Raw genomic sequence first — 27,821 nt, 5'->3', positions numbered from 1 at the left:
ACTTCCTGACCCCGGCCTCTTATCTGTGAGCTCCATATTAATGGCAGTCACTGAGCTCGCTGAGTACTTCAAGTGATTCTTTCCCCTGTGTGTTTATGTTGAGTAAACTGCCCGTTTATATGAAGGCGGTGGGATGGAGAGGAGGAGGAGGAGGAGGAGGAGGAGGAGGAGGCTCCGCGGGGCCCCTCTCCTCCACCGCCGCCGTGACACAAGTGTTTTTTTTTATGTGCTCTGTAAAACATTGTTTCATGCAGCTCGGGAAACTGTGCCTCAGACGTCCCGGGACTCCTGTAAAAAATAAAAATAAAAACTCTCGCTGGAGGCTTTTTAGCAGAATTCAAATTAATATCAAACGGGAACATGAGAGAGTTCAAAAGTTTGTATGGATGGAGGGAGAAACTGAGCAGCGACTTGTTTAAAAACTCGGAGGAACAACAACAGTCGCCTCTTTTTTAATCTGAACCGTAGGAGTGAAATTTCACGGCCACGAGTCTGAAGCTTTAAATATGAGTGGAAGGGGATTCATGAAACCAGGTTATTGGCAGGATTAAGCCACGACAACGAGGTTATTCCAGTTCACACTTGCTTAAAAAAAAAAAAAAAAACGGTGTCAGGACAGTATTTCTGTGCCTGTGGGAACAGGAAAGTTTCTCGGCGACACGGCAGATGGCAAATCCGGCACGACCAGAGAGCGTCAAACCAGTTGATTCCATGTCACACGGCCAATTGTGAACGCACCAGGTATCTGTAAACAGAGTAACATGTTGTGACAGATTAACAAGTTTGTCAGCGAGGTGTTAGAAGCAAACGCCAGGTAGATCGGGGGAAGGCGTTGACTCTGAGTAACGCACCCGATGAACAGCTAGGAGGAGGAGGAGGAGGAGGAGGAGGAGGAGGAGGAGGGCCCAATTAAATCCTGTTGTAATGAAAACGTCAAAATGACACGGATGAGTTCACATGCAAAGGTGAGAGATTTACAGGAAGGAGCCGCCGTCTCCAGTCTGTTGGGGGGGGGGGGAGTTGGATTTTATTTTAGCAGAATGTAAATAATGTTTTTTGGAGCACATGCCTCCTCCTGAGAGCGAGAGAGGGAAGAAGAAAGTAAGTGAGGGAGGCGGGGGACGACCACATATAAGGAAATCAATGGGAGAAAACTATGCCTTTATCTTTTAATAAACCGTAAAGCCAGGAGGCAACATGAAATTACAGCATAATAGCAGTGGAGAGTCTTCTGAAGACTTAATTGCCTTAATTATAGCAGAGCACAGGGAGAGAGAAGCATGAAGAGGAGGAGGAGGAGAGAGGAGGAGGAGAAAGTAAGGACAGAGAGAGAGGGAGAGGGGGATTGATGTGAGAGGTGGTGAACGTGCAGAGGAGCCAGATGTTGCAGGTGTAATCCAGGTGTGTGTGTGTTTGCACCTGACCACATAACTTATTACATATTCACACCTGCATTGTTTCATATACGAGTCGAATGTCCATTAAGTTTATATAAATGTACTAGTCTGTTACTGTACATGATGGAGTGAGTGAAAAGTCTTTTCCAGACGAGTGCAGACGTCTCTGCCTCTTCAGATCTTACAAGTTGGCAGCAGCTTCACTTAGCGATGCTAAACATAGCTTTCATTTTCCTCCGTGTCTAGACGGCTGCTCGCTGCTCGCTGCTGCGGCTTTTCTTCTTCTTCTTCGCCGCCTTCTTCTTCTTTTTCTGTTCGCTCAGGGAGGATTGGACCCTAATTCTCATGCCACCGAGCCAGCAGGAAGTTTGTTTAGCCAGCAGTATTGTAGAGTACCTGTGAACACCCCCTCCTCCTCTTTTCCCTCCAGTCTGCAGCTTCACACTGATTAAGCACAAACGTCTGCAGCCACAGATCATGTTTGCAGCTTTGAGAGGAATATTAGCTCTCTCTCTCTCTTTGTGTGTGTCACCTTCTTCTTATTTGTCTCTTAAGTTCAGAGGAATGTCGTATAAAGCTCAGGTTTTCAAAACTTCTCTGTGCTAAAACCTTCTTTGAACTCTTCTTCTGAAAAATGCAGCATGTTATCCAGTCCTCAGAGAAGCTCTTGTCTTATTCCTGTTTGGAATAATAACTCCTCATTTATAGATACATATGGATGAGTGTGAGTAAAAAAGTGAAAGCGAACATGTTGTGTTACAAGACCAGTGTCAATAGAAGTGACATTATGGGATGTAATCAGCGCAGTTGTAAATGTAAGGGGGTCACAAGATGATTAACAGAAGCTCTGATCAGTCTTTGATTATCAGTGAAATATATCTTTAAATCAAACCGTCTGAAAAGTTTCGAGGGGAAGAAGTGTCTCTGATCTGAAACATGGAGAATGACCTTTGACCTTTTTTTTTTGCATGGGACTAAAATGTTTCAAAATCACAGGTTTAATATTTAATGATAAGGAAAAAGTGAATGAGGAAGTGGACTTAGTTACTTTTCACCACCGAGTGAATATTTAATCAGTCCAGACCTCATTGGAAACCTGCAGAGCATCAGTGATGATCTGTGCAGCCTGGATCTCCCACTCGGCCTCGGTGACACTTGTGTGAGTGTGTGTGTGTGTGTGTGTGTGTGTGTGTGTGTGTGTGTGTGTGTTCCTGAACAGAAAATCTGAACTCTGTCTCAGATGACTTTCACAACGTCTCCTCACACAGAAACTCTGCCACTTGAGACTGTAACAGCCAGTTTGACTGAGTCAAGTGTTTCCTCACTGAAGAGACTGGTTTTTACCAACATGACAAAGTCCTAGGAGGGAGAAAGGGGAAAAAAAGAAGTCATAAAGCGAGAAATGTGTATCCTTCCTTTGGTGTCCGAGGTTGTAGTCTTTTATGAGCCTGGGAAGGAGATGTGTCACGCTTTTTTTTTTTTTTTTTTTAAAGACAGCCAGTTTTTTGCCCGTGGCTGCATTTTTGTTGTCGTCAGGCAAGTCCCTGCACTGCAGCGCGGGCCTGCCCGACTGGAGATTCTTTAGGAGGAAGATCTCTTTCTTCTCAAAGCGTCTTACCAAGAGCTATTAATTATTAACCGGGAGAGCTAACATCAAAGGAAGCAGACTTGTGCTGAATTAAATGGAGGGGAGGAGGGAGGAGGAGGAGGAGGAGGAGGAGGAGGAGGGGGGCTGGAGCCTGGCAGTGTGGAGCTGAGAGAGAAAACTGGGTGAGAGGGAAAAAGCTGAGCGAGATTTCGCTTTTGAACTTTCCAAGTACAAAAGTGAGGAGAGAGGGGAGAGAAAAGAGCGTTGTGTTGGTTTATGTAAAGGAGGCAGAGAGAGAGAGAGTCGTCTCGTCTTTACGGCGCAAACTTTGAATGTTTCTGGGTGTTTGATAAGACGCTCCATTCACTCCCCGTTTGCCGGGTTAATTAGTCTTTAATGAGCTATGAAAGCCAGATTCATAAACATCTTGTCTGTGGATTAAACCAAAGGGAAATCTAAATTGAGACGTCGTAGCTCACAGACTTCAGAGTCGCAGTGTGTTTCCATTTTCCTGCAGCTGATTTTTTTTTTGTGCCACCTCCGTTTGCTTTTTTAAAAAACATATCAAAGGCCTTTTGTTGCTTCTCTTCTGTTTTCCCCTCCTGCTGCAACTTGTCCACGCAGCAGCAGCAGCAGCAACAGCAGCGTCCTCGTCCTCGTCCTCGTCCTCGTCGTCCCGCCACAGGAACCTGTCGTGGAGAAGACCCACCACGCTGCTCCTGTTGGAAAAAAATCCATCCTGTTCTATATTTAGTGTGGTTATTGACTCTGTTATTGACTCTGGAGGGGGCAAATACCTCTGTCGCTTCTCTTTCCGTCCTCCTGTCTGTCGGTTCAGCAGAGTAGAAACGTTGCACTTTGTCAAATTGACTTTTAGCTGCTGCACACGCTGCTTCTTGGAGAGTCTCAGTAATCATGTGATCATCATGGAGCCTCTTTCTAAGAGTCCTCGTGCACGCAGGAAGTAAGGAACCAGGAGACAGACAAACTTTTTAACCCTCAAATTTGACCGTTTTAAAAGTTTTATCTCTGAAAAATGTAGTTTAGTTAAGTTTATTAAGATCCTCATTAGCTCCAGCAAAACCACATCTATTCTTCCTGGGGTCTGACATAATTAGTCTACATACACAGAAACATAATAAAAGCAAAAAACCAAAAGACAGTTAAAAAACATTATAAAAACAAAACTAAAGTTAATGTGATCATCAGACCTAACTTTCTCTACAACGAGGATTTCAACAGACAAAATGAATTACATTTATTTGCATACAACTTATGCTTTTTATTCAACTTTTGTACATTCTTGTTGTACCGGACCAGCCATTAGAAATGAATGGGGAACTACAATTAGTGTAAAAAACTGAGCTCAAGTACATCCTCATTTGTCAGATGCCATTAGCTCAGATGAACGAGGCACACAGGCCATAAATAACAGATTAAATGATGATAATGATAATATGTATTATTACAGTTTTATGATGAGTCTAAATAGAGCAGTCATTTTTGACACAAAATTGTTTAACATGAAATTAACACAACAACATGAGGGTTAAACATCTTCACACACAAATGCATCAGGTCGCACAACAGGGTTCAAACTCACTGGAAACAAAGAGCTTTTTCTGCCTTTTTTTTTAATGGTGATAAGTTTGTGTTTTGAGCTGTTGTTTGGTCAAAATGATGAATCAGAAAACCTGGCCTCGAGCTCAGGAGACAAGAGGAGGCTGCGTCTGACGCCTCGAGTTAAAATGGATCAAACGGAGGCAACAAAAGCTTGAATAAGAAGAAGTAGGGAAACACAAGTCTGGTTCTGAAGAGTCTCAACACCAACATTTGAAGGATAGAGATTATTTTTTAACCTGTAATTCGTCCTGTTGTGGTGACAGAAGCTGCAGAAAACCAACAGGCTGCTGTAGTGAAGGAAACAGATGATGATGATGATGATGATGCAGCAGCAGCAGCAGTCTCCTCCCTCTCCTCCCTCTCCTCCATCCTGTGCAGAGTTCCTGCAGACTCGGAGCGCTGACACTCTCCAGCCACTCGGCAGCAGAGTCACAGCACTGTACACTGTCACTTTGATCTCCCCCCTCCTCCCCTCCCTCCCTCCCCCCTCCTTCTCTTCCCTCCAGTAATGAAGAGAGCTGGCAACAGCCCAAGGGCACTTGATAATACCAGGATATGATCCCAGCAGCGCTCTTTTAGATCATGTAGTGCAGACATCAAAACGTTGTCTAAATAGGGCACCGCTGAATCAAGTGGGGTGAGAAGGGGTTGTAGGGGGGAAGGCAGGAGTTAAGATAAAGGAACTTTTTCTTTTTCTTTCTTTTCTTTTTTTTTTTTGGTTCCTGACGAGGGGGGAAGCCAATTTGGATTCTGCGAAGAGATACTTGGGGTTCTGCAGATCCAAGCATTTCCTTTATCTTTTGCCTTTAGCAGAAGTCTTCAAAAGAACCTCTGTGCTGTGACTTTCTCTGCTCTCACATGAAAGACACTCACTTTTTTTTTTTTTTTTTTTTTTTTTTAGCAGTTGGAAATCCTTGATAACTTTATTCAACTTTTTTTTTTTTTTCCTGTTCAACACTCGGCCCCCTCCCTCCCTCCCTCCCTCCTCTCTCCCTCCTCTCTCTCGGTGTCACGTGGAGCTTCACGTCTCGTCCTTGATTTAGAGTCTGTCAGAGTGTGTTAGACTGATGAGCTGCTGATTTACCAACATCATCAAAGTCCTGGAGAGAGACGGAGAGAGAGAGAGAGAGAGAGACGCCACATGTGCGTCCTAACAAATGTCATCGGTGGCTTGTTTACTTCTCGCCTGTTGGTTCTCTGACTCACTCGCAACTTCCCTCACGACGTGTGTGAGCAGACGACTCCCTCTAGTGGCCTCGGCCTGAATGTGAAGAGTTGAAATCTTGAATTGAAAATGTTATTTTGTCTTTTTGCACCTTTTTTTTTTTTTTTTTTAAATCAATCTCCTCATCATCATCATCATCATAATCTTTATTTAAGCTCGGAGATATATTGAGGAGTAACCTCATTTACAATATGGCCAAGATGAAACACAAAACGTATAAGGACAGACCACAAAACATTTGAAACATACATAAACATAACAGAATACCGGAAGTTAAAGGTGACAAAGATGAATTGAAACAAAAGTGTAGTGTTCCAGGTTGTAGGTGCACAATCTAATGTTTGCTCTTGTGTTTTCTCTGTGTTGCAGGCCAAGCGGGCGGTGCAGCGAGGAGCCACGGCCGTCATCTTCGACGTGTCAGAGAACCCAGACGCCATCGACCAGGTTTGTGCACACACCTTAGAAAAAAACACACACCATGCGGGTGTTTCACGCTTTCGACAAACACTGACATGGTCTTAATCTGTCTCGGTCTGTCTGTGAAAGACGGCTTCGCTTTTCACTTCTGAATAAAGCTCAGCAGCAGCAGCAGCAGCAGCATGCCCTGCCCTTCTGACTGGCTGTGTGTGTGTCTGTGTGCTGTTTGTACAGACAATGATCTTTCTATCTTTAGTTGTGTTCAAAAGCATGTGGATCAAGCCTGGCTCATTCAACCATCCTTGTTGCTCTCTCTCTCTCTCTCTCTCTGCTGAAAATGGATCTGCAGGTTCAGCTTTCACTAGACCATGACCAAGAAACTCTGTTGAGCTCATAATTGCACAGGTAGCACACATTACCTCATCCAGCCTTAGACTATGGGGTCTGCACACACACACACACATACACACACACACACACACACAGGGAGAACAAAGTGTGTTTCTCATCACACACACATAGACACATTCCTGCTTCAGACTGGTGAAACACACGAGTTTCTCCTGAGCGCCTTTTGTCGCAAGAATTCTCCTGTGGTATTCATCCTCGCCACGCCAGGCCTGGACTTGCACGTTTTTTTCCTTCTTCTTCTGATTCTTCTACTTCTTCTACTACTTCTTCTTCTTCTTCTTCATCGTTGTCTTCTTCTTCTCTGCCGCTGGGTCGTAAAAGCGCGTAGCTGAGAGATAAAAGGGATCGCGCGCGGCGGACCACATGAAAGGCAGCAACTGGGCGGCTGTGTTAAATTCCCCCGAGAGGCTTTTCCAGTCAGAGCGGCCCGGCGATCAGCACAGACAGGACCCACAAGGCCGAGGGGCAGGGAGGAGGGGGGGGAGAGGGGAGGGGGAGGGGCTTAGGGAGAATTAAAAGGTCCTGGGGGCCAAAATTAGGAGAGATTTTAATGTACTTGACCTCTTTTTTATTAACGTAAGGCCAAGTTGGTGTTCTCACTCAAGTTTGTGATTCAAACAAGTGTATTTATAGGGAACTTTTAGGGCTATTGTCCGAGCTGAGGTCTCGGCAGTCTGAGTCGTTTTTTTCTCAAGAGCGGAGAGCGGCCTCGCACCGAGAACCCAGGCTGGAGATGAAAGGCCTCGGCGTCTATACTTTCAGACCAGAGCGTACAGTATTTCACTGGGGAACATGACGACAGCAGAAGAAATAGAAATGTGAATATCCTCGGTATTTCCCCTGGGCTTTTCAAATTACAGATTCCGACCAGCGGACGAGAGAGAGAGAAGGAGAAGGAGGAGTTAAAAGGAGTGTGTGTGTGTGTGTGTGTGTGTGTGTGTGTGTCGACTGACTCGAAAGCCAGAACATGCTATTCATTGACTGTTTCCTCCCTCTGCTCCCTCTGGTAAACTCTGACCACACTTTCCATGTCTGTGAGACTATAGGTCATTTTCCCCCAGTTGGTAAAAAAAGGAGACTTTTTTTTTTTTTTTTACATTCAGACATTTCGCATCCTAAACTTTCTGCCTTATGTGCAGCGTCTGCTCCCTCGCTGCTCGTTAGAAAAGTCCATTAGTTGTGAATGACAAAGAAAAACCCAGGACAACATCAGTCCTGTCTGTGATGATAATAATATTAATAACAAAACTTTAATATGTCACAGTGCTTTGAGTTTTCGGTTCCCTCTAGTTTGTCTCTTGTTCATCTTTGTTCAGTGCAAATGAATGAAATTTATCTCATGATAAAGTGTATATCTTCTCAAAACTTTATTGACCAATCTCTTCCAAACATATCACTGTGAAATCTAAACCACAATTAACCTTTGCAAACTGAATTGGGGATATTGAACGCCAGACCACCCTTTTACACAAAGAAGACGTCTTGGCAAACTGTCCACAAGGTAACAAGGACTCAAAGGTGATTATTGATGTGTATAAATGGGAATAAAAAGAGGAATAAAGAGGTGACGGTGTATTATGAGAGGAAACATAACATAAAAAATAGTGATTCGAACAGCAAAACTATATTTTTCTATCCCTCCCATCGTCTCATCATCATCATTAATTACTATGTTAGGATTTAACTGATGTTGAGTCTGTTTCAATACAGAAACATTCAGTGTTGTCACCAGTTTCTCAAAAACTGGGCTGGAAAAACCCCCAAAAAACACATCTGAAACAACGTTAAAAGAATTAAACAACAGTTTTCTACAGTTAAAATGACACAGACACACATTCATCATCACTTCACATGTACAAATCCCGTAATTCATCCCTGCAATTAAATGAAGAATTGAAGAAAGTTCAGGGAAATCAAATCAAAACTAAATGGTTTTAAAGTAAAATAAGAACTAAACGACATATTTAACACAGTTCACATGAGTGCGTCTGAATGTTAAAGGCATAAAAAGTGGTTTGTTTCTCCACCGTTATAAACTTGAAAGCATCAAAAGACTTTTTTTATCTTTTCTTTTTAAATAAGACTCAAAATAGAAGCAGAGATAAACAGACTTTTAATCTCCAGAGTGGGTCAAGCTTGAAAAACATTCCCATAATGCCACAGGAGACATTAGGTTAAAGGCCGCCATCGACCGGACTAATGAGTGTGATTAAATATGTATCGGTTGCTCTGTGTTTGATGTTGTCCTCTCTCTCTCTGTGTGTCGTCTCGTCTGCAGCTCAACCAGGTGGCCGAGGATCCTCTGAAGCGGCCGGTGGTCTACGTGAAGGGCAACGACGCCGTGAAGCTGATGAACATCGTCAACAAGCAGAAAGTGGCTCGTGCTCGGATCCAGCACAGACCGCCGAGGGTAAGAGACCTCTTTGAAGCAGATGTGTTTGTGAAGCTGAGAAGTTTTCTGTTTTTTTTTTAGATGTTAAGACACCAAACTAAAAAAAAAAAAAAAAAAAAAAAAATTCCAGCTGTGAAATCTGACCCCGTCCCGCTCGCCCCGAGGCCGAGGACTGTTTCGCGACACCGTGAGAGATTAATATCGTCCGATGATTCAAAGAGCTGTTTGTTTGCTGGGAATATTCGATAAGAGACCGACCACACTTTGAGGTCAAATAACTTGACATAATGAAAGCTCCCTGGAGAGAAAAGAAACCGACTGATAAGAGAAGAAAAAGATTTAAACATCCCCGGCCTTTCTCACCGTTTCACACAAGAGCACTGGATTTATTAGAAACTGAACTCTCCTCCTGCTTCCTGGTGTTGAAAGTAAAGATGGCTGACCTTTACTGATGAGTCATTCAGTGATAATAAGAAACAGTGTTCATCATCACCGCTTCCCAGAACTGAAAGTTATGTATTAGAGGTTTTTGTTGACAAAAAGCTCATGTCCCTTTTTATATCATGTGGTAAACTGTTTTATAGTGAATTCATGTCTTTTCTATTTCGCATGGAGAGATGTGATTGGTTGGATTCACGGCCGCTCCTATTTGAAGCTGGCTACACACCAGACCGTTGTGTGAGATACATGAGATATAAGGAAATCAAGTCCAAAATTAAGCCTAAAAAGATCAAGTTAACCCTAAAATAGTTGCTTAAGGCCTAATGATGAAGGTTCAGCACCAAAATTTCTCATAGTTAATTGTTTGACAGTGTGTACGATCCATTCATCCTGCTCCTGCTGTGCAAAGTGCTCTTCTATATATAGTTTGAGCAAAGCTCCAAAACCTTAAGATAATGTGTTTACAGTGATACAACACTGAGAAAAATGGTTCATCTTCACATTTTAGAGACTTAAATCACATCAAGTTTGGCAGGTTTGCTAGAAAAAAGTCATTTTCTCTTGATTTTTTTGACAAATCATTTGAGTTCTACTCAGAAAAGTCTCATTACTTTTAGAGAGTGAGAAGGAAATGACTTTAATCCAGTTTAGTGTCGAATACAGATGTGTGAAGGTCACATTATCAGTGTTTACTAGCACAAAATAGTGTAAATATGTTGTTATTGTTAATATTATTATTATATTGAAATATTATTCAACAAGTGTGTGTTTCCCTCGTGCTCCTTTTCCGCAGCAGCCCACAGAATATTTCGACATGGGCATCTTCCTGGCGTTCTTCGTGGTCGTGTCGCTGGTTTGTCTCATCCTGCTCATCAAGATCAAACTCAAGCAGAGGAGAAGCCAGGTGAGAGTCTCAACACACACACGCACACACACACACACACGTGACAGCAACATTAGCGCGAAGAACCTGCAGCTTTTTGTTATTTAATCTCCCACCAAACTTTTATGTCACAAACACACCCTTATATCACACGCACGCACACACGCAGAGACGCAGTTTTTCCAGTCGGCGTGAGAGTTGGAGGCGACAGCAGCTCTGACACTGATCGACTCCTCTCGCGTGTTGACGTGGAGGCTTCACTGACGTCGGGCGCCTGAATCAGGATTAGCATTTAATTAACACTGATGAGAGGTTGGCTGCCGGAGCCAAGCGCACAGAGATGAGATGTCAGGACACAACACAAAACCTGTGGCGGCGTCTCTGAAGACAGGTGTAATCCTGCCAGTAAATGTGTGTGTGTGTGTGTGTGTGTGTGGGTGTATAATAGGTGTGTGTCAGCAGCAGATGACTTGGTCGTGACTTCCTTTTCTGTGGTTAATTAAGAGAACGGCTCACACCAGGGGCGGATTCGTCACATGGAAAAAACCAACAACCCCTTCCTTCCTGAAATGTGAAAAATTAATGAACTCCTTGTGGAGTAAATGTTGTTCACGCATTTTTATCCAATTTAAAGGCTCAGTATTATTATTTTTTCTTTCACTTTCCCACCGGTTTTGATATCCGTGTGAAAATATGTTAATGCTTTTAAGTCCCCCAAAACCTTTGTGATTTAGTTTTAAAATCTCCTCTCTGAGGAGTTTTAGCATTTTGTGTCAGTATCTGAGCCTTGCTTCTGATTGGCTGAGACTTGGCCACATCAAACACGGGTAAACAGATTGTAGCTTCATTAAACAAATAAATAAAACTTGGTGATAATAGATTTAACTATCAGGGATTAGTTAAACATGATTATTATTCATCAAGTATGTAACTTACACACACACACACACAGGGTTTTTAAATGTTTACATGTTTTTGCATGTCTAAATCATTGCATATTTATTTATTTTATTTTACCAGGCAGATTGCTTGAGGAAAAAAAAACAAAAAAAATCTATTTTCCAAGCAAGGCCTGGCCAAGAAGGCATTTTTGTCGTATTTATTGTGTAAGTACATACAAAAATAATAGATACAATACTTGGCTGAGTCCATCATTCATAAAATATGTTATCAAAATATTAAGTAATCAAAAGTTAAACATCCATAATACAACATAATATAAATGACATACTAATTAGAGTCAATGTTGCAAGAGTGTTTTATAAATTAAATATTTAATTCTGCTTCAGATTGTGTGACAGGCGTTGTGTTGGTAATGCTACGGGGGGGGCGTGGCTTAGGGTGGTGACATCACAAAGTTACAGAAGTCCCGACGGCTCGTTTTATGTGCCAGTTCACAAGTGTACGTTCCTCCGTGGACTTAATGTTTGGATACTTTCACAGTATTTATACAAAACCTTGGACCTGCGCTGCGATTAAAACAATACACGGAAGTCTCACTTTCTACCCCAGGAGACCTTTTAAAAACAGTGAAAAACGCTGGACTTAAAAAGATCCAAACATCATCTCAGGAGGAGCCGATCATGTTACGTTTTGGTGGTTTAGTGAAACATTCCTCAAGCGTCTGGCCACACAAGACTACACAGCTAATTACACACTTAAAAATACTGGTTTTAAAGTTTGTTTCATGTTTGTCAACCCTGTGATGAGACCCGACTTTCATGCCAAAGTTCATTGCTCCCTTGCTGACCAGGATATCCACATATCCACTTAGAAAGTCTGCAATTATCTAGTTGTGAGGCAACATAAAGGAAGAAACACCCTCCAGAGACCCTGGTTTAGTTGAGCCGGGGCATAAATAACTCCTGACTTGTACACGATGTGATGCACATTTCACATTTCAGGCGGGAGACTCTTGTAATAAATCGCAAAGACTTGCTTACACATGTGAGTCATTAAGTTTAATCCCAATAAGTAGTTCTGTATGTGTCAACCTTTTTTTTTTTTTTTTTTAATAAGCAACATTTTTAAGGCAGCACGAAAAGCAAATTAGAGATGAAAAGAGGACAAAGACTCGGAGCCAGAGAGAGTTTCCAGTGCGGTCAAACATTGCAAAATCATGTTAACTGTGTCAAAGGGAAGCGGCGACACTGTCACGTTAACATCAGCAACAGTTCAAACATAAACACTGACGCACAGACACTGTTTTTGTCATCTCTGTGTCCTATTTTGGCTCTGATGTTTGTTTTTTTTTCTTCACACGGGTCCTTTTTAATCATTAAATGTGGATATATTTCTCGCTGACTGAGCCTCTGTCCTTCACCTTCCTCCTCGCCGCAGAGCTCCATGAACAGAATGGCCATCCAGGCGCTGGAAAAGATGGAGACGCGCAAGTTCAAGGCCAAAGGAAAAGGCCAGCGCGAGAGCAGCTGCGGAGCCTCGGATTCACTGAGCAGCAGCTCCACCTCCGACTGCGCCATCTGTCTGGAGAAGTACATCGACGGCGAGGTAAGAAAAGACGCTGACCGACGGTCCGCTTGAGTCAAAATGCGTCATCTGCTTTGCTTTACATGACGGGCACATTCAAATGCTTTATTAATCCGCTATTCAGGCACATCCAAGGTCAGAAATGTGGCGTGTTGTTTCCTTTTAAAACAGCTTAGTTAGCTTTTGACATGATGACAAACAGACTTTAACATTTATAGATCATGGTTCTTCAATTATGAATTAAGTTGGGCCAGAACCATGAAATGTATCTGGGCCACACATTTTCAGCAGCTGTTGAATGACAACTTTTAAACTAACACAAAACAGCTAATGTTTATTCATCATTTCCCTTTTAAAAAAATTGGCACACATTTGACACGGGCACATCAAAAAGTGCATAAAAGCAATGAAAAAAAGCTGAGGTGACTCCACTTTTGAAGTAGAAAAATAAACATTTCTGTCATGAAAACAACCCAGGGACACCTCAAAGTGCATAAAGAACAAAAGAAAACTTATAATAATATCCATTATTACCCAAAACTGTTTCATTGTGTCTTTACACGAAGAAAAGACAATGTGTTCTCATATTTAGCCAGATAATAATAATAGTATTTCATGAAAACACATTTGGATCCTAATACTTGTTGTTTAATATTTATTGGCATAATCGACATAATCCCTATAGTCATAGCAGTAGGTTCGTTACCTTTAATTGTCGGTGCAAGCTATTTTTAGAATGGCGGAGCAGAGCCGTGAGCTGCTCAGAGCTACGCTACGGAGGCTCATGTGCAGGTCACAACTTGTCCACGAGAGCATTTTGGAGTTGTTGGATTGTGTATTTGATGAGTTTGATGAGGGAAACCAAGAAATCCCATGAGCCTCCGTAGTGTAGCTCTGAGCAGCTCGCGGCTCTGCTCCACCGTTCTAAAAACAGCTTGCACCGGCAATTAAAGATAACAAACCTACTGCTATGACTATAGGGATTATAGCAATGGGCCTATTTGCCAAAATGTTGAACTATCCCTTTAAATTCTGTCCTTTTTAAATGAGTAAAACGCCAAATCCTCGTAGAAATGATGCAGATCTGTGTGACCGGTGGAGTAAAAGTTCACACAGGAAGCGATAAAAACCACCTGGATCCACAGAGCCACCGTGCACGGCGCTGAGGCGCTCGAGGCGGACCGTGTGTGTTAGTTGCGGTCGTCTTCCCCACTGAGCTTGTTTTTCACTCCGCACTCTGCACACATGAAACATCGGAGCAGTTGCGTCGGACAATAGAATGGAAGTTCCCCTGATGTGCTCGGGGACCGCAGGTCTGCAATCTTTAGCTGACGTTCTTTCCGGCGCCTTTTGTAGATGTTTAGCTCAGTCTTTCAGAGCACCTGGAGAGATAACGGTACCCAGAGTGCACCGGGTTGTGGTTATACTTCCTGTTTTCCCCACTGTGGCCTTCTTTAATTTATTTTAAGGAGTCATTGTCGGGGAAAAAAAAAAAAAAAAACAGAAATGTGCCTGAATCTTAAAGACTTTGAGGGGTTTACTGTAACAGTGGTTGCTCATCCTCATTCATGGACGCTGGAGGGACAAACCCCCAGTGCCCAGGCAGACAGACAGGGAGACTTGGCTGGTGTGTGTGTGTCAGTGTGTGTGTGTGTGTTTTTGTGGTAATGTGTCTCTTCGGTAAAGGAGGAGAAGAAAACACAACAAAGCATGGCGCCAGGATTGCACAGAGGAAGTGGCGATATAAAAGGCTGAATGGCATCAAAGCGGTTTTTGAGCAGTGAACCAAGCAACAAAAGCTCGGGTGGAAAAGAGCCCAAAGATGAGTCACATTAAGCCACAGAGTAAAAGTATTTATGGCGGTGAAAGAGCTCTCGCTGGAGAAGAATATTAGAATTCATATTCATAGCGCCGCTGCTTTTGTGTCTGTCGAATTCCTCCGTCTGAATGCAAAGTGTTGCATTCTTTTCATATCAATCCTCTGGAGTAAGAAAAAAATAGAAAAAAGCCTGTTGTTTGTTTTGTTCCAGAAAGCGGTGACATTGAGCATCAAAGTCGGATTTGTACCGTGGCGTGGCATCTGCTCAAGTGTTTTGTTTGTGGCGTGATGTGAAGTTGGCTCCTCGCTGCTTTAGAAAAAACAAAACAAAAACAAAAAACAAAAAAAAAGGGAAAAACTTGATTGGACTCTTAACCGTCACCACGACTGACAGCTCTGCGTCGCTTTGCCGCCACCTTCTGGGCGGTGAACCTGCACATTTATTCATCCTCTGAGACACGAAACTCCGGTCGCAGTTTGTCAAAAGCGACGACGACTTTGTATGTGTGGGAGTTTCATTAGTTTCCTTGCATAATGTGCAGCTAGCTCTAGTTGTTATGCACGGGAGCTGGAGTCTGAATTTCTGGTGCAAACCCTGAGAAATAACTGAACAAATGCAGCAGGATTACTGTGAATTAAAGATCTGAAGAGGATCCATTTATGTCCTTTATATTAAAAGAGTTGAAGCTCTATAAGTGGCTAATGGGCAATGAGTGAAGTTATTGAATTCTACAAAGAAAACTTTTATTTACACATGGAAAGTTTATTTTTATTCACCTGCTATCAGGAGACATTGAGGTTTTTTGTTTTTTTAATGGAGGAAGTTATTTAAATTACTAATATTGATTGATGCCATGAGGCTTTTTAACTCACAGTAGCAAAAATGTTGTGTTTTTACTTTGATGCTGCTCTTTTAATCTCTTTTATTACAACTGCTCTTATTTGGCTCCATTTTATACCTAGTTACTTTTACTTAACTCTAGAGGTGTGCAATATTTCTGTATCTGTGGTCGTGTGTATGTGGTACACTGCTGCTCTAACATTATAATTTCCCGTTAAAGCATCAATAAAGTATCTGTAACTTAACTTTAAATACTTATAATTAAAAGTCCTGATGTGGAAAAACAATAAATTGAAGCCTCGTTGTCTTTGTGGTCTGACCTGAAGGTTTTGTTGTGGTTGTGTCTCTGCAGGAGCTGCGTGTCATCCCCTGCGCTCACAGGTTTCATAAGAAGTGTGTGGACCCCTGGCTGCTGCAGCACCACACCTGTCCTCACTGCAGACACAACATCATCGGTGAGTCGCTTCGCCCACTTCCACCGTGATTTTAAAAACCTGTTGCATCGTTTTCCCCCAGCGGTACTCTATATTTTATTTATTGTTTTATTGTTTCTAATTGCTTTTAAAAACAATGACACAACTACTCTACTGTCTGTTTTTATTTATTTTATTGCCTTTGATTGTTTTATGTCTCTATGTGCAGCACTTCCTTTTCAACTACGGTTGTTTTAAAGTGCTATATAAATAAAGTTGAGTTGAGTAAATGAAACGTCTGGTTGTGTCTCCTCACAGAGCAAAAGAAGGGAAACCCCGGAGCGGCCTGCATGGACCCCGGGAACCCGGTGCACGGCCGCCAGCGGGTGGTGCTGCCCGTGCACTACCCCGGCCGCGTGCACCGCGCCGGCGGGGTGACGGCCTACCCCACCAGGACCAGCATGGATCCCCACGGCAACCCCATCACCGTGCTCACCGTGGACCAGCACCCGGACCCCCAGGGGCTCTACCCGCCGCAGTCGTCCGCCTTCCTCCGCAGCTACCACCCCACCCTGCACCTGGACCACGCGCTGAGCCCCCACCACTGCGGCCTGGAGCACCGCGGCCCCCCCGCCTACCCGCCGCAGCCGCATCACGCCGCTTTCAAACGGCCCAAGTTCCACGGGCGCAACTTCTCCCGCGCCGCCTGCTTCTCGCAGTACGAGACTATGTACCAGCACTACTACTTTCAGGGCTTGACTTTCCCGCAGCAGCCCGATGGCGGCGGCGGTGGCGGGGGGCCGGCGGGGGCGGGGCCGCTGGGCGGGGGCCACAAGCCGCACCACAGCAGGGCGTTTCAGCAGGGGCTGCTGTACCCCACGGTGGTTCACATGGCGCCCGCCTCGTCCTCCAGGATAGGGGACGCCGGCAGCACGTCTGGCCTGAGCTGTTACCACGGCCACCGCTCGGTGTGCAGCGGTTACCTTGCCGACTGCCCCGGCAGCGACAGCAGCAGCAGCAGCTCGGGCCAGTGCCACTGCTCGTCCAGCGACTCCATGCTGGACTGCACCGAGGTCAGCAACCAGGGCGTGTACGGCAGCTGCTCCACCTTCCGCAGCTCGCTGAGCAGCGACTACGACCCGTACGTCTACCGGAGTAAGAGTCCGTGTCGGGGCTCCGCGGGCGGGGAGGCGGGGGCTGCAGCTTGCACCACAGCTCCCGCCGAGGACTCGTCCCCCGCCGCCGCCGCCCTGGGACACGACTGCCTGCAGCTGCCTCCGGGGGCGTCGGGCTACAACTCGGGGGATCACCTCTCCAACTGCAGCTTGGAGCCGAACTACAGCAGTCGCTCGTCACTGGAACCCAGGGAGAACAGCAACACTAGCACTACCTCAGCCGGCGCTGCGGAGGCGCCCGGAGCGGACAGGGGGAGGGGGGCGCAGGAGGAGTCGGGGGAGCTCGGGGCGGCGGCCTGTAGCTGCTGCTTCGAGGTGCTCCCTCCCAACGTGGAGTGCAAAGGGCAGGACTCGGACCACGCCGGGCCTCTGGCCTCGGGACGCTGTCACAGGGCGGCGGAGTTTCAGAGCTCCGCCTCCAAGAACTACTTCGCTCCCCCCGAGCACATGTGCGCCTCGACGGAGCCGCTGAGCTACGAGGGGCTGCCTTGCTGCTTCTACAAAGAGATGAAGGTCCACCGGGCCGCGGCGGCGGTGGGGCGCTACGCCGAGGACTACGCCGTCAACGTGCAGTACGCGCACGCGGCGGCGGACTCGGACGCCTGCGCCGGCGGACAGGGCTGCTGTGAACTCAACCAGAGGATACCCATAATTCCCGAGGACACGGACTGTGAATTGGGCACCGGGGTGTCGCTGTCGCCGTCGCCGTCGGACACTCAGAGCAGTTTACTGTCGTCCGTCGTCGGTGTGACGGTGGAGGCGGAGGTGCGGACAGCGGAGGAGGCGTACTTCACCTCAGGACAGTTCAGAGGTCAGCCATACGCTCAGGAGGACGAGACCAGGGCTTTGTTCCACCCTCAGCGCTCTGCAGGTCCCGCTGCGTTGGGAAGCAGTACTTCAACGAACGATGGCGGTCTGGGTGTATGAGCCAGAGAGAAGGGACTCGGTTTAAAAAAAAACAACAAAAAAAAAAAACAATGTGTTTGGTACCGTATCAGTCAGTCAATCATTTAAAACCCTCAGTTGCCTTGTTCTAACCTTTGCTCTCTCTCCGAGCACTGAATGTTATCATCTTAGATTGTGTGGATTTCTACTGAAATGGCCTGTCGTCTCTACTAAAAAAAAAGAAAATATATATATATATATCCAGTTCATTCCTGTGGCCACAGAACGTCTCAGCACCAAACTACGCTCCCGTAGCGACCGAGACAAAAGGTGATACTACAATACAAACTAAAAGGATAGAAACTAGACCTATAGGTTGACGTCTGCTGTCACGGAGGGTTAGCCCACCCCAACGAACGACGACACAAACACCTGTCAGCGTGAAGTAGTCCGGGCTCATTTCTGCTGAGATCTCTTCAGAACAAGCTACCTAGACTCCGTGTTTGGTGCGAGAGCTGGGAAAATCTGAGAAAAAAAACAAAAAATAAAAATACAAAAACTACACTCTTAATTCACAAAACATCTGCATCTACATGTCTACATGTGCGCACATGAACACTGACTGCCTATAAAGCTTCAACCACCAACTCAAATAGGTTGTATGGACATAGCTATACCAAAACAGAAAGACATGATTGTTATTGTTCGTTTTTTTTTTTTCTTTTTTGAAACATTTTTTTCAAGAGCAGGGAAATGGGTCACTAACGGTCTGACCCACACATTTCTCTGAGGAGAAGCTATAAATATATAAATATATATATAAATATATAAATATTACAGAAAATGCATAGAAATGTGAATGCAAAGGCTGACACTGGTCTCTATTCAATATAAACACAGAATTTGTTTTTTTTTAATGCGTTGCATTTCTGTCCAGTAGTGGCCTAACCCATCTGTTATGAGATGTGCCAGAGCAACATGAACGCCTTACGCTGGCTGGTAAAAGCTGTTTTGTAGCAATATCTTTTAAAAATGAAATGAAATAAAATAAAGGTGAGAGTGTCTCGGGGGTGTTAAATAAAAAAATAAGAAAATAAATTTCTTCAGATGTAGAGTGTAGCGCTCTACGTGTTTGGAAGCCCTTAAACAGTGCGTTTTCTTGCCGTCACTTATTTACCCGATTTCCTCAATGAGGCGAATAAATATCTAATAAAAACAAGAACAAGAAACAAAAAAAAGGCCAAAGGAAAGTAGCTGGAAAAGACTCATATTTCATAAGGGTTCCTTATTGTACTGTGACTTTTTTTTTTTTTTTTGAAACGATGCAGTTATACATACCACAACGTATCCGTTTTTTGAATCATATCGTGCCGTGCATAATACATACAACTCGCGATATCAATGCTTGTCATTCATGCCTTTCTGTTTGTCCTGCAGACTGTTTTTTATACTGTTTCTATGAAATATACACATTCTCTACACAGAGGAAAAACCTTCTGAAATAACCCTATTTATAAGTTAACCCAGTGCTGTAATCAAATGAGAATCTAATCTTGCCTTTTGCATAGAGATATGTACCTACTGCAAATATAATAACATTTTGGGGTACTTGAGTCACTATTTAATTTTTTTTTTTTTTGTTATTGTTTCTAGCACTTAAGAAGATTAAAATGTGTACAAAAATTAATATTTTTTAATTTTTTAAGAATATAATTATTTTCTGTCATTACCATTACAAATGTTTAAAGGCTAGAAATCAATCTGTGTATATTTCTGTACCTGTATAGCAAACACATTTCATAAATGGAAATATGTTCTCTGAATATTTATTTACTAATATATTTATCTTTTAAGCCATGTCTTATGTTCAGAGTGTATGAACGTTTGAGTTATTTGGTTGCTTTTTATTTTGAGAAAAAAAATCACTAACATGAGACGTTGTATATACATGGTAATTGCACACAAGACGATTAAATCTTCTCTGACCAAAAAACTGATTTTAAAAACTTTAGTACCATACAGTTTTGTAATTAAAAAAGTGTACAAAGATCTGTAAAATATACAGTTTTATTCAAGTAACTCATGTTGTGTGGTGTTCTGCTTTCCATTATTTGTTACACTGTGCATTGAAGCGCTCACTGATTTCTAGTGGTTATCATTCATTTATCACTAGTGGAGATGAGTTTAAGGCCACCGGGGGGCGCTCCTCAAACGAGCATGTAACTGGCTAGTGCTACAAAATTGGACAGGTTTCTGACGAAGACTCTGCTGCAAATTATAATTAACATAATATAATAAAAAAAAATATTCCATTAATCAAAGTAAGAAAAGACATTCAAGTCCCTGGTCAGAAGCTAATGGTCAAAACCTCTGGTTCAGGGAATAAGTCATTCAAATACTGAGATCAGCTTTTGTAGCTTTTATTATCCATTTCCAAAATGTAGATGTTACAAAAAAATATTCAAAACTAACTGGACTGAAATAGTTTTAACCGACGAGTTGTCTGAACACCGATACTGTAGATAACAGTGTTATCCAGACAGACACACGATAATAAATACGTCCACTGACCTCGGTGCAGTGACATCAGCAGAGCAGATCTGTGTGGGGCTTCGTGCTCTGCGCTCACTCACTCTGTCTGTCTGTCACACAGACGCCTGAAACACACACACACACTCAAGTCTTTTTGTTTGAGGAGACGAGTTCAAGAGTCGATCTCACAGCTTGAAACCGGAGTGAAGAGCCACGACTCCGCCAGTCAAGTTGTGATACTTCACACTGTAGAAACCGGCGTCTTCGATCATGTGTTTGAACTCCTCCTGCAGCAGAAACACGAGGAACCGACACTGTGAGGATGCTGCTGCACAACGATGATGAACATCTAGTTTAACTTAGCTCATAAATACACCCATGACGAATATGAAAACAATATTAATCTACAGAAAACTAATCAGTTAAAGCTTTGATGAGAGATCAGTGGTTTAAGTATTTATCAACATCAGGCTCTAGATTTTATCTTTGAGGATTTTCAAGGATTAAATATCATAAAAAAGTGTATTCATGAGATAAAAATAATGAAAATATGTATTTTTTTTCACATTTTAAGTAAGAAAGTGGAGAAATAGAAATTAATCAAAATCATAGATATTCATCATGATAATTATTCGTTGCATAATGAAGCATAAAAATAAAGCATAAAAACACCTTCATACATCAAATAAGGTTTAAGTTTCTAAGGGAAATAATAGAAAATACTATGAAAAACAACTGTGATACAGAGATAAATCTGCATCCACAGTGAAAATAGACAGAAGACAGGAGTGAGGACACATCTTCTCACCTGGTCGGGGAACTTGCGGATGCTCTCCACCAGATACTGGTAGGACTTCCAGTCTCCAGCGATCACCTCTCCCAGAACGGGGATCATCTGGAAACTGTAGGCGTCGTAAAGCCTGAGAAATGAAACGAGACACAAGTTAACTTTAAGTCAGTCTGTGACATCGTATACACAATTTAATGAGGTAAGTTTTCATCAAACTCTAAACTTCCATGTGTAATAAAGCTCTGACTTATGTCGTTATGGGATTAGTTAATCATCTGTAACGACAATTCAATTCAAACTGAATTCATTGGTGACCTTCACTTTAATTATTGGCAAAATAATCAGTGGTTCTACTCAAACAAGTCACATTTAACAGGTAATTTACTCAGTTGCTATACGTTGCAACACCAGAGGAGGGCAGTGTTGGTCCAAAACACAAGAGGCAAACACACACAGATGTGCTGCAGCTTGTGGAAGGATACCAACATCAACAACATTATATAAAAACATACAGTTTATTAGGTACATCTGGAAAAAAAAGAACTAATGCAGCCTGATGCAAAAGCTTTGCAAAGTTTCTGTTATTGATTTTCCTGCAGGACTGATGGATTAGACTGAACTGGTTTCAGCTGCAGTGGGTTTATTATAATAAACTGACAACTGATTTCCCCAGTTTCTTCTGTACAACAGCTTGAAATGTTCAATATTTCCGGATTTATGTCATGGCATCAACAAACACCGTTGACAGGTGTTTACACTGAGGCATCCATCGTGAGTTAACTCCTCTTCCTCACCTTGCCAGCACAGGATTTGTTACTTTGCTGAACTCTAAACACATGAACCTGCCGCCGGGCTTCAGGACCCTCAGCGCCTCCTGAAGAGCCTGGAAAAGAAGAATAAGGAATGTAAAATTAAGCATCAAGACTTAAATTATTTATCAAGTAAATCATCAGCCGAGACTCACAAGACCTGAGCTTCATATGCACAGATAGAAAAATGGACAATTTACTCATTAGCTAAAACAAGCTTAAAGGGATAGTTCAACATTTTGGCAAATTGGCCCATTGCCATAATCCCTGTAGTCATAGCAATAAGTTTGTTACCTTTAATTGTCGGTGCAAGCTATTTTTAGAACGGCGGAGCAGAGCCGTGAGCTGCTCAGAGCTACGCTACGGAGGCTAATGGGATTTCTTGGTTTCTCTCATCAAACTCATCAAATACACAATCCAACAACTCCAAAACGCTCTGGTGGACAAGTTGTGACCTGCACATTCACCACGCTATGAGATAATAACAGAACGTTACCAGACAGAGTTGTTTTAGAGGTAAATACAGAGACTGCTTGCTGAAAAACTGTCCCTGAAGGCAACGTGCATCAGCGGTTTTGCATGAATTTATTTAAAACAACTCTGTCTCGTAACGTTCTGTTATTATCTCATAGCGTGGTGAATGTGCAGGTCACAACTTGTCCACCAGAGCGTTTTGGAGTTGTTGGATTGTGTATTTGATGAGTCTGATGAGGAAAACCAAGAAATCCCATTAGCCTCCGTAGCGTAGCTCTGAGCAGCTCACGGCTCTGCTCCGCCGTTCTAAAAACAACTTGCACCGACAAATAAAGGTAACGAACCTACTGCTATGACTATAGGGATTATGGCAATGGGCCAATTTGCCAAAATGTTGAACTATCCCTTTAAGTTACAGTTAACAGTGTAATGAAGCATAAAATGACAAACAGAAGTGCAGCTGTGAGTCCTCAGACACGTTCAGTCTCAATCACTGTGTTTTATTGTTGTTCATTTCAATCACATTTTCGAGTCGTTAGCTCTCAGCGTGTCGTCCTGCCTCTGCTCACTTTTACCTGATCTATGTGAGTGACGTTGCGAATGCCAAAGGCGATGGTGTAAATGTCGAACTGGTCGTCATCAAAGGGCAGCTCCTCAGCGTCGCCCACCACCCACGACAGGCCTGACGACACACACACACACACACACACACAAAGATACACACACACAGAGAAAGATACAGGCCGTGTAGCTGAAATACCAGTTTGTGAACTTGTGACAGTTTCATCACCCTGCAGACTTGTTACTATGAACTCCGTGTACTCTGTTCTGGTCACGCACCGCTGCACAGAAATCTGACAAACTTCTGATTATCTGTTCTTGTGTATCTACATTTCCAGTCTGTGCTCCCAGGAGCGTGAAGAGACGAACGTGTGAACAGATTCAACTCATGTCGATGCAGAACGCCGAGTCCGTGCAGCTGCACCGAGCAACACGGAAGACTTGTGTTGCCTGTGATCTCATATGGACGTGATGCTGTCATGCAACATAAACAGGCCTGACATCTAGAATCACAGTAACATTCACACTACTTATATAATTATTTTTATTCATATTAGTTATTATTATAATGATTATACCCACTGTAGTATCTGGCTGTGTGGATGACTGTCGGAGAGGCAGCTTGATTTGTTTAGAGCATTTCATACAGTGTATTACTGAGCAGGTACTGTAAAGCATCACCTGGATAAGGTTAACGATACTTTATTGATGCTTAAAAGGAATACTTCACCCAAAATTGATAATTCACCCATTTTCTACTCACCGTCATGCCAAGTAAGGGTTCGGAGAACTTTCAGAGTCATCAAAACGCTTTTGGAGTTCCAGGGGGGGTCCGGCTGGCAACGGATTTTCATATACATAATGGCGGCGGATAGAGCTCAGTTTGAATCGTCCAAAACACACACTATGAAACATCCAGATACCTCCATACTGCTCGTCCGTACTGACCCAAGTGTCCTGAAGCCGCCACATGAAAAAGTTGTTTGGAAAAAATTTAGCTGATCTCTGTTTTTAGCCTTGTTGTAGCAGTAGCTCCCAGTGGCTGTATGAGATTTATGATTTGTGTTTACATCACACATCCAATGGTTTACAATGATGAACGAACATCTCGCAGCAAATCTCGCGCAGCCACTGGGAGCTACTACTACAACAAGGCTAAAAACAGAGATCAAATTAGTTTTTTCCAAACAACTTTTTCATGTGGCGGCTTCAGGACACTTGGGTCAGTACAGACGAGCAGTATGGAGGTATCTGGATGTTTCATAGTGTGTGTTTTGGACGATTCAAAAGTGAACTCTATCCGCCGCCATTATATGAAAACCCGTTGCCAGCCGGACCCCCCCTGGAACTCCTAAAGCGTTTTGATGACTCCGAAAGTTCTCCAAACCCTTCCTTGGCATGACGGAGAGTAGAAAATTGGTGAATTATCCCTTTAAGCATCAATAAAGTATCTTTAAAGGAGAATTCCGGTCATTTTTGACCCCTAAATCGTTGTCCTGATGGTCACCCAGTGTTGGGGGGAGCAAAAAATGCGACTGGTCGAGCAGTGCAGTGGTAATGTCCAAAATATCTCTGACCGTTTATTTTTGTAAAGAAATCATCACAACAAGAAAAAAGTGTTTGTTTCTGTGGCGGAGAGAAGGCGCTCTGCGATCGCTTAGTAATGTCTTTCCAGGATGTTGGGGAAAAAAAACCTGGTTTCCTCATTGAGAAGAGAAACCCGACTCTCACCTGCTGTGACTCCCAGGCCGTCAGCTTTCTGCTTCCCGACCCGCAGCATCTCCTTGTTGATGTCACAGACCACGGCCCTGGCCTCCTGCGGCGGCGCCTCCTCGTCCTCCGTGGAGTAGTTGTTGGAGATGTCCTGCCAGGACGGCGTCTGCATGGAGCGCGTCGCCCGCCGCTGCTGCCGCTCCTGCTGAGAGCGGACGTACTCCAGGAAACGGAAGGAGATGTCACCTGAGAGGAGGAGGAGGAGGAAGAGGAGGAGGAAGAGTGACAACAGAGAGGGTTTCAGTTTGATGGTCGGATAAAATGGACACACACACACTCATACAAACACACACACACACACACACACAGCTTTACCCGTCCCACCGGCCACGTCCAGCAGTCGAGCCCCGGGCTGCGGGTGCATGACGTGCAGCAGCATGTCCTTCCACAGCCGATGAACCCCCAGACTCATGGCGTCGTTCATGACGTCGTACTTCTGGGCCACGTTCTCAAAAACCTTGTACACTAGAAGAAACAAGCAAAGAGAAAGAAGGTGTGTTTCAGTTATACTCTGTTATACTCTGACTTGCTGCTTTAATGTAGTTTTTTTTTTGTTTTTTGTAGTTTAAACATTTTATTTCTGTTTAGATGATAATTAAACTTGAGCTTTATTTCAGTTTCATATATTCTGATACATAAATCCAACTCCCTTTGGTTTTATCTCCATCCTTTTGATGTGTGCCAGCTACATTTTATAATGTAAAATGCAGCTGGCACACAACACAGTTTATGGAGGTAGTAGGATATTTATTTAATGTCCCTGTAAGCACAAGAAACGCTCTTTATTGTTTTCCTTTCCATGATATTATGCACCACCAGCGTAAATGTGCACTACTCATTTCACACAAGTGTATTTTCACTTACAGACTCCATTCAAAACATGAGCATATTATTGTCCTTGGTTCAATTGTGAAAACATCTGTTAAAGATTTGATACGTTTCAAAACGTTATACTATTTAGTATCATTTACTTTTCAATTCGGCTTGTATATGATGCAGCAAACACGCCTTATTTTAATATAATTCACACTTTAATACACATTATAGACAGGAGGGATCATCTGTAGAGACGTATAACTGAATGAAACACAAGTGTCACTTCGTGGATCAACTCTCTGATGGATTATCTCCTCCTCTCCCCTCATCGCTCCTCTGAAGGGTCAGGATATAACTGTGAAGGGTCGACCTGTCCTGCACCGAGCTCCTCCTCCCGTCACTCACCTCTCTTCGCCTTCTCCGCCTCCGGCACCGTCTCGAAGCCGAAGTGTGTGTCGGTGTCGGTGTCGGTGCCGGTGTGTTGGCTGAAGCAGCGCCGGGTCATCGGCCCCCAGCAGCGGCCGCTGCCGCAGCAGCAGCCCGGTCGGCCCGGGGCTCCGGCCGCGGCGACGTGAACGTTTCTGTGGGAAAGTCGGATCACCCTCCGCACCAGCAGTCTCATAGAGGCCGCCATGTTGTCCGGTTACACAATTGTGCGTCAGTGTGACGTCACTAACAAGCGACGGTGTAGTTTTTTTTTCCCTTAGGAAAGTTATAAAATAAAACGGGTTATAATCATAGACTGTAAGGTTATAATCATATAATAATATTTTTTTTACAGTCTATGGTTATAATATAAATATTAATATAAAAAAATAATGTATGATATATAAGATATGTATTAATAGATACAAAAAAAACAAACAAACAAAACAAACATTGTGTCATATATGGAGACTGACTGTGCAGACCTCCACACCTTCAAATCATTGCACTAATGTTGAATGATGTTCATCTGGCATTCCCTTGACACTTATGGTATATGCACTATGAAAAATGCCAGTGTTGTTTATTTTTGTACTTTTTCAATAAAAAATAAAAAAAACAAAAAGAAAAAAACCTTCAAATCATTCCTAAAACCCCACCTTTTTAAACAGGCTTTGAATTGTGTAAATGTCTAATTTCTGTTTCAATATTGTAGCACATTGTTTCTGTGTTTTAATTTTGCTGTTTTTATGTAAGTGTCTCTGACCATCTGTAAAAGCGAGTTATAAAATGTATTTATTATGTAGGCAATTGTCTGAAAAAAAACATAAAATTAAAGTTTTTGTTTTGTTTTATTTTGTTTGCATATAGGCTATATGTAATATGTAGGCCTATATGAAAATCACAGGGCATGTGAATAGTCAGCAGTGTGAGTGTTTCACATATAATAGAGGTGGGACGATATCTGACTGTATAGCTATTAAGATGTGCCTGTGATATACTACCTATACACACACATAGGTATACATCATAAGGAGCTAATGGTCAGCAGCCCATTATTGGTTGACTGTTTATTTTAAATTGTGATACAATTTAGTTGACATGTGACCTAGACTATTGATTATTCTTTTAATCAGACCATGAATAACAGATGTTTTCCAAAAAACATTTAGACAACAACCAGCTATTCCTTTTTAGAACAACTGATAATCAAACCCTCACATTTAAAAAGATGAAAACTCTGAATTTGGATATATTTTCATAATTATTATGATAATAATAACATTGACTGCCTTGAAGGCAGAGCTGAAAGTGTTTTGCATGTAAACAGCTTTCAGCAGCAAACAGCTACAGTAATAGAGGGAAAGTATGAAACAGGCCAATGCATGTAGTCAAAAACCACTGAAGGGCATGAGACTGCTTTAATTACACCGGGGTCATGGACGATATTGCAGAGCGAGGGCAGATCCAAACAGACAAGTTGCTGCATGGAGAGTGAGTGAACCTCTTTCTCACAGTTATTTTTTTCTCCACGTCCACCACAGGAGACCAGCTCCTCTCCCCTCTGTCTCTGTCTCTCCTAATGGAGCTGACTTCAGTTCCCCGAGTGCAGAAAGTGGCAGGTATTGTCTTCCTTTCTTCTC

The 27,821-nt window shown here is 43.2% G+C and overlaps 2 protein-coding genes across 3 annotated transcripts in view; one reads left to right on the top strand and one right to left on the bottom strand.

Annotated features, from left to right (window-relative positions):
* The window catches only part of znrf3 (zinc and ring finger 3), a 79,975-nt gene extending 59,899 nt beyond the window's left edge, over positions 1-20,076 (top strand). The window contains exons 3-8 of one of the 2 annotated variants that reach the window (XM_085786246.1): positions 6,203-6,277; positions 8,940-9,071; positions 10,291-10,398; positions 12,718-12,885; positions 15,877-15,979; positions 16,256-20,076. In XM_085786246.1, coding sequence (XP_085642372.1) covers positions 6,203-6,277; positions 8,940-9,071; positions 10,291-10,398; positions 12,718-12,885; positions 15,877-15,979; positions 16,256-18,039 — 2,370 coding nt within the window. In that variant the 3' untranslated portion in view covers positions 18,040-20,076. Of the gene's footprint in view, positions 1-6,202; positions 6,278-8,939; positions 9,072-10,287; positions 10,399-12,717; positions 12,886-15,876; positions 15,980-16,255 lie in introns of both variants that reach the window. The other variant, XM_085786245.1, reaches the window with a different exon arrangement.
* Positions 20,077-20,401: 325 nt separating this feature from the next.
* On the bottom strand, positions 20,402-26,420 carry coq5 (coenzyme Q5, methyltransferase). Its single transcript, XM_085786242.1, has 7 exons — positions 26,158-26,420; positions 25,252-25,401; positions 24,895-25,122; positions 23,178-23,284; positions 22,114-22,202; positions 21,338-21,449; positions 20,402-20,816 (listed from the first exon to the last, which is right to left on the bottom strand). Exons 1-7 carry the CDS (start codon positions 26,384-26,386, stop codon positions 20,715-20,717), a joined length of 1,017 nt encoding a protein of 338 aa, XP_085642368.1. The 5' UTR covers positions 26,387-26,420; the 3' UTR covers positions 20,402-20,714.
* Between the last annotated feature and the right edge of the window lie 1,401 nt (positions 26,421-27,821).

Source organism: Trachurus japonicus, chromosome 9 (genome assembly GCF_045865225.1).
Source record: "Trachurus japonicus isolate A0001 chromosome 9, Traja_1.0".
Classification (NCBI taxonomy): Eukaryota; Metazoa; Chordata; class Actinopteri; order Carangiformes; family Carangidae; genus Trachurus; species Trachurus japonicus.
Note: the sequence above shows the minus strand (reverse complement) of the source record. Positions and strands in the feature narration are given on the sequence as shown.

Excerpts from the sequence above, each read along its gene's own strand:
- coq5 (XM_085786242.1), bottom strand. The coding sequence starts at position 26,386 with ATGGCGGCCTCTATGAGACTGCTGGTGCGGAGGGTGATCCGACTTTCC. Across the intron at positions 23,285-24,894 it reads CGGCCTGGGAGTCACAGCAG|GCCTGTCGTGGGTGGTGGGC; the intron begins GTGAGAGTCGGG and ends GTGTGTCGTCAG. Across the intron at positions 21,450-22,113 it reads ACAAATCCTGTGCTGGCAAG|GCTTTACGACGCCTACAGTT; the intron begins GTGAGGAAGAGG and ends TTCATTTCTCAG.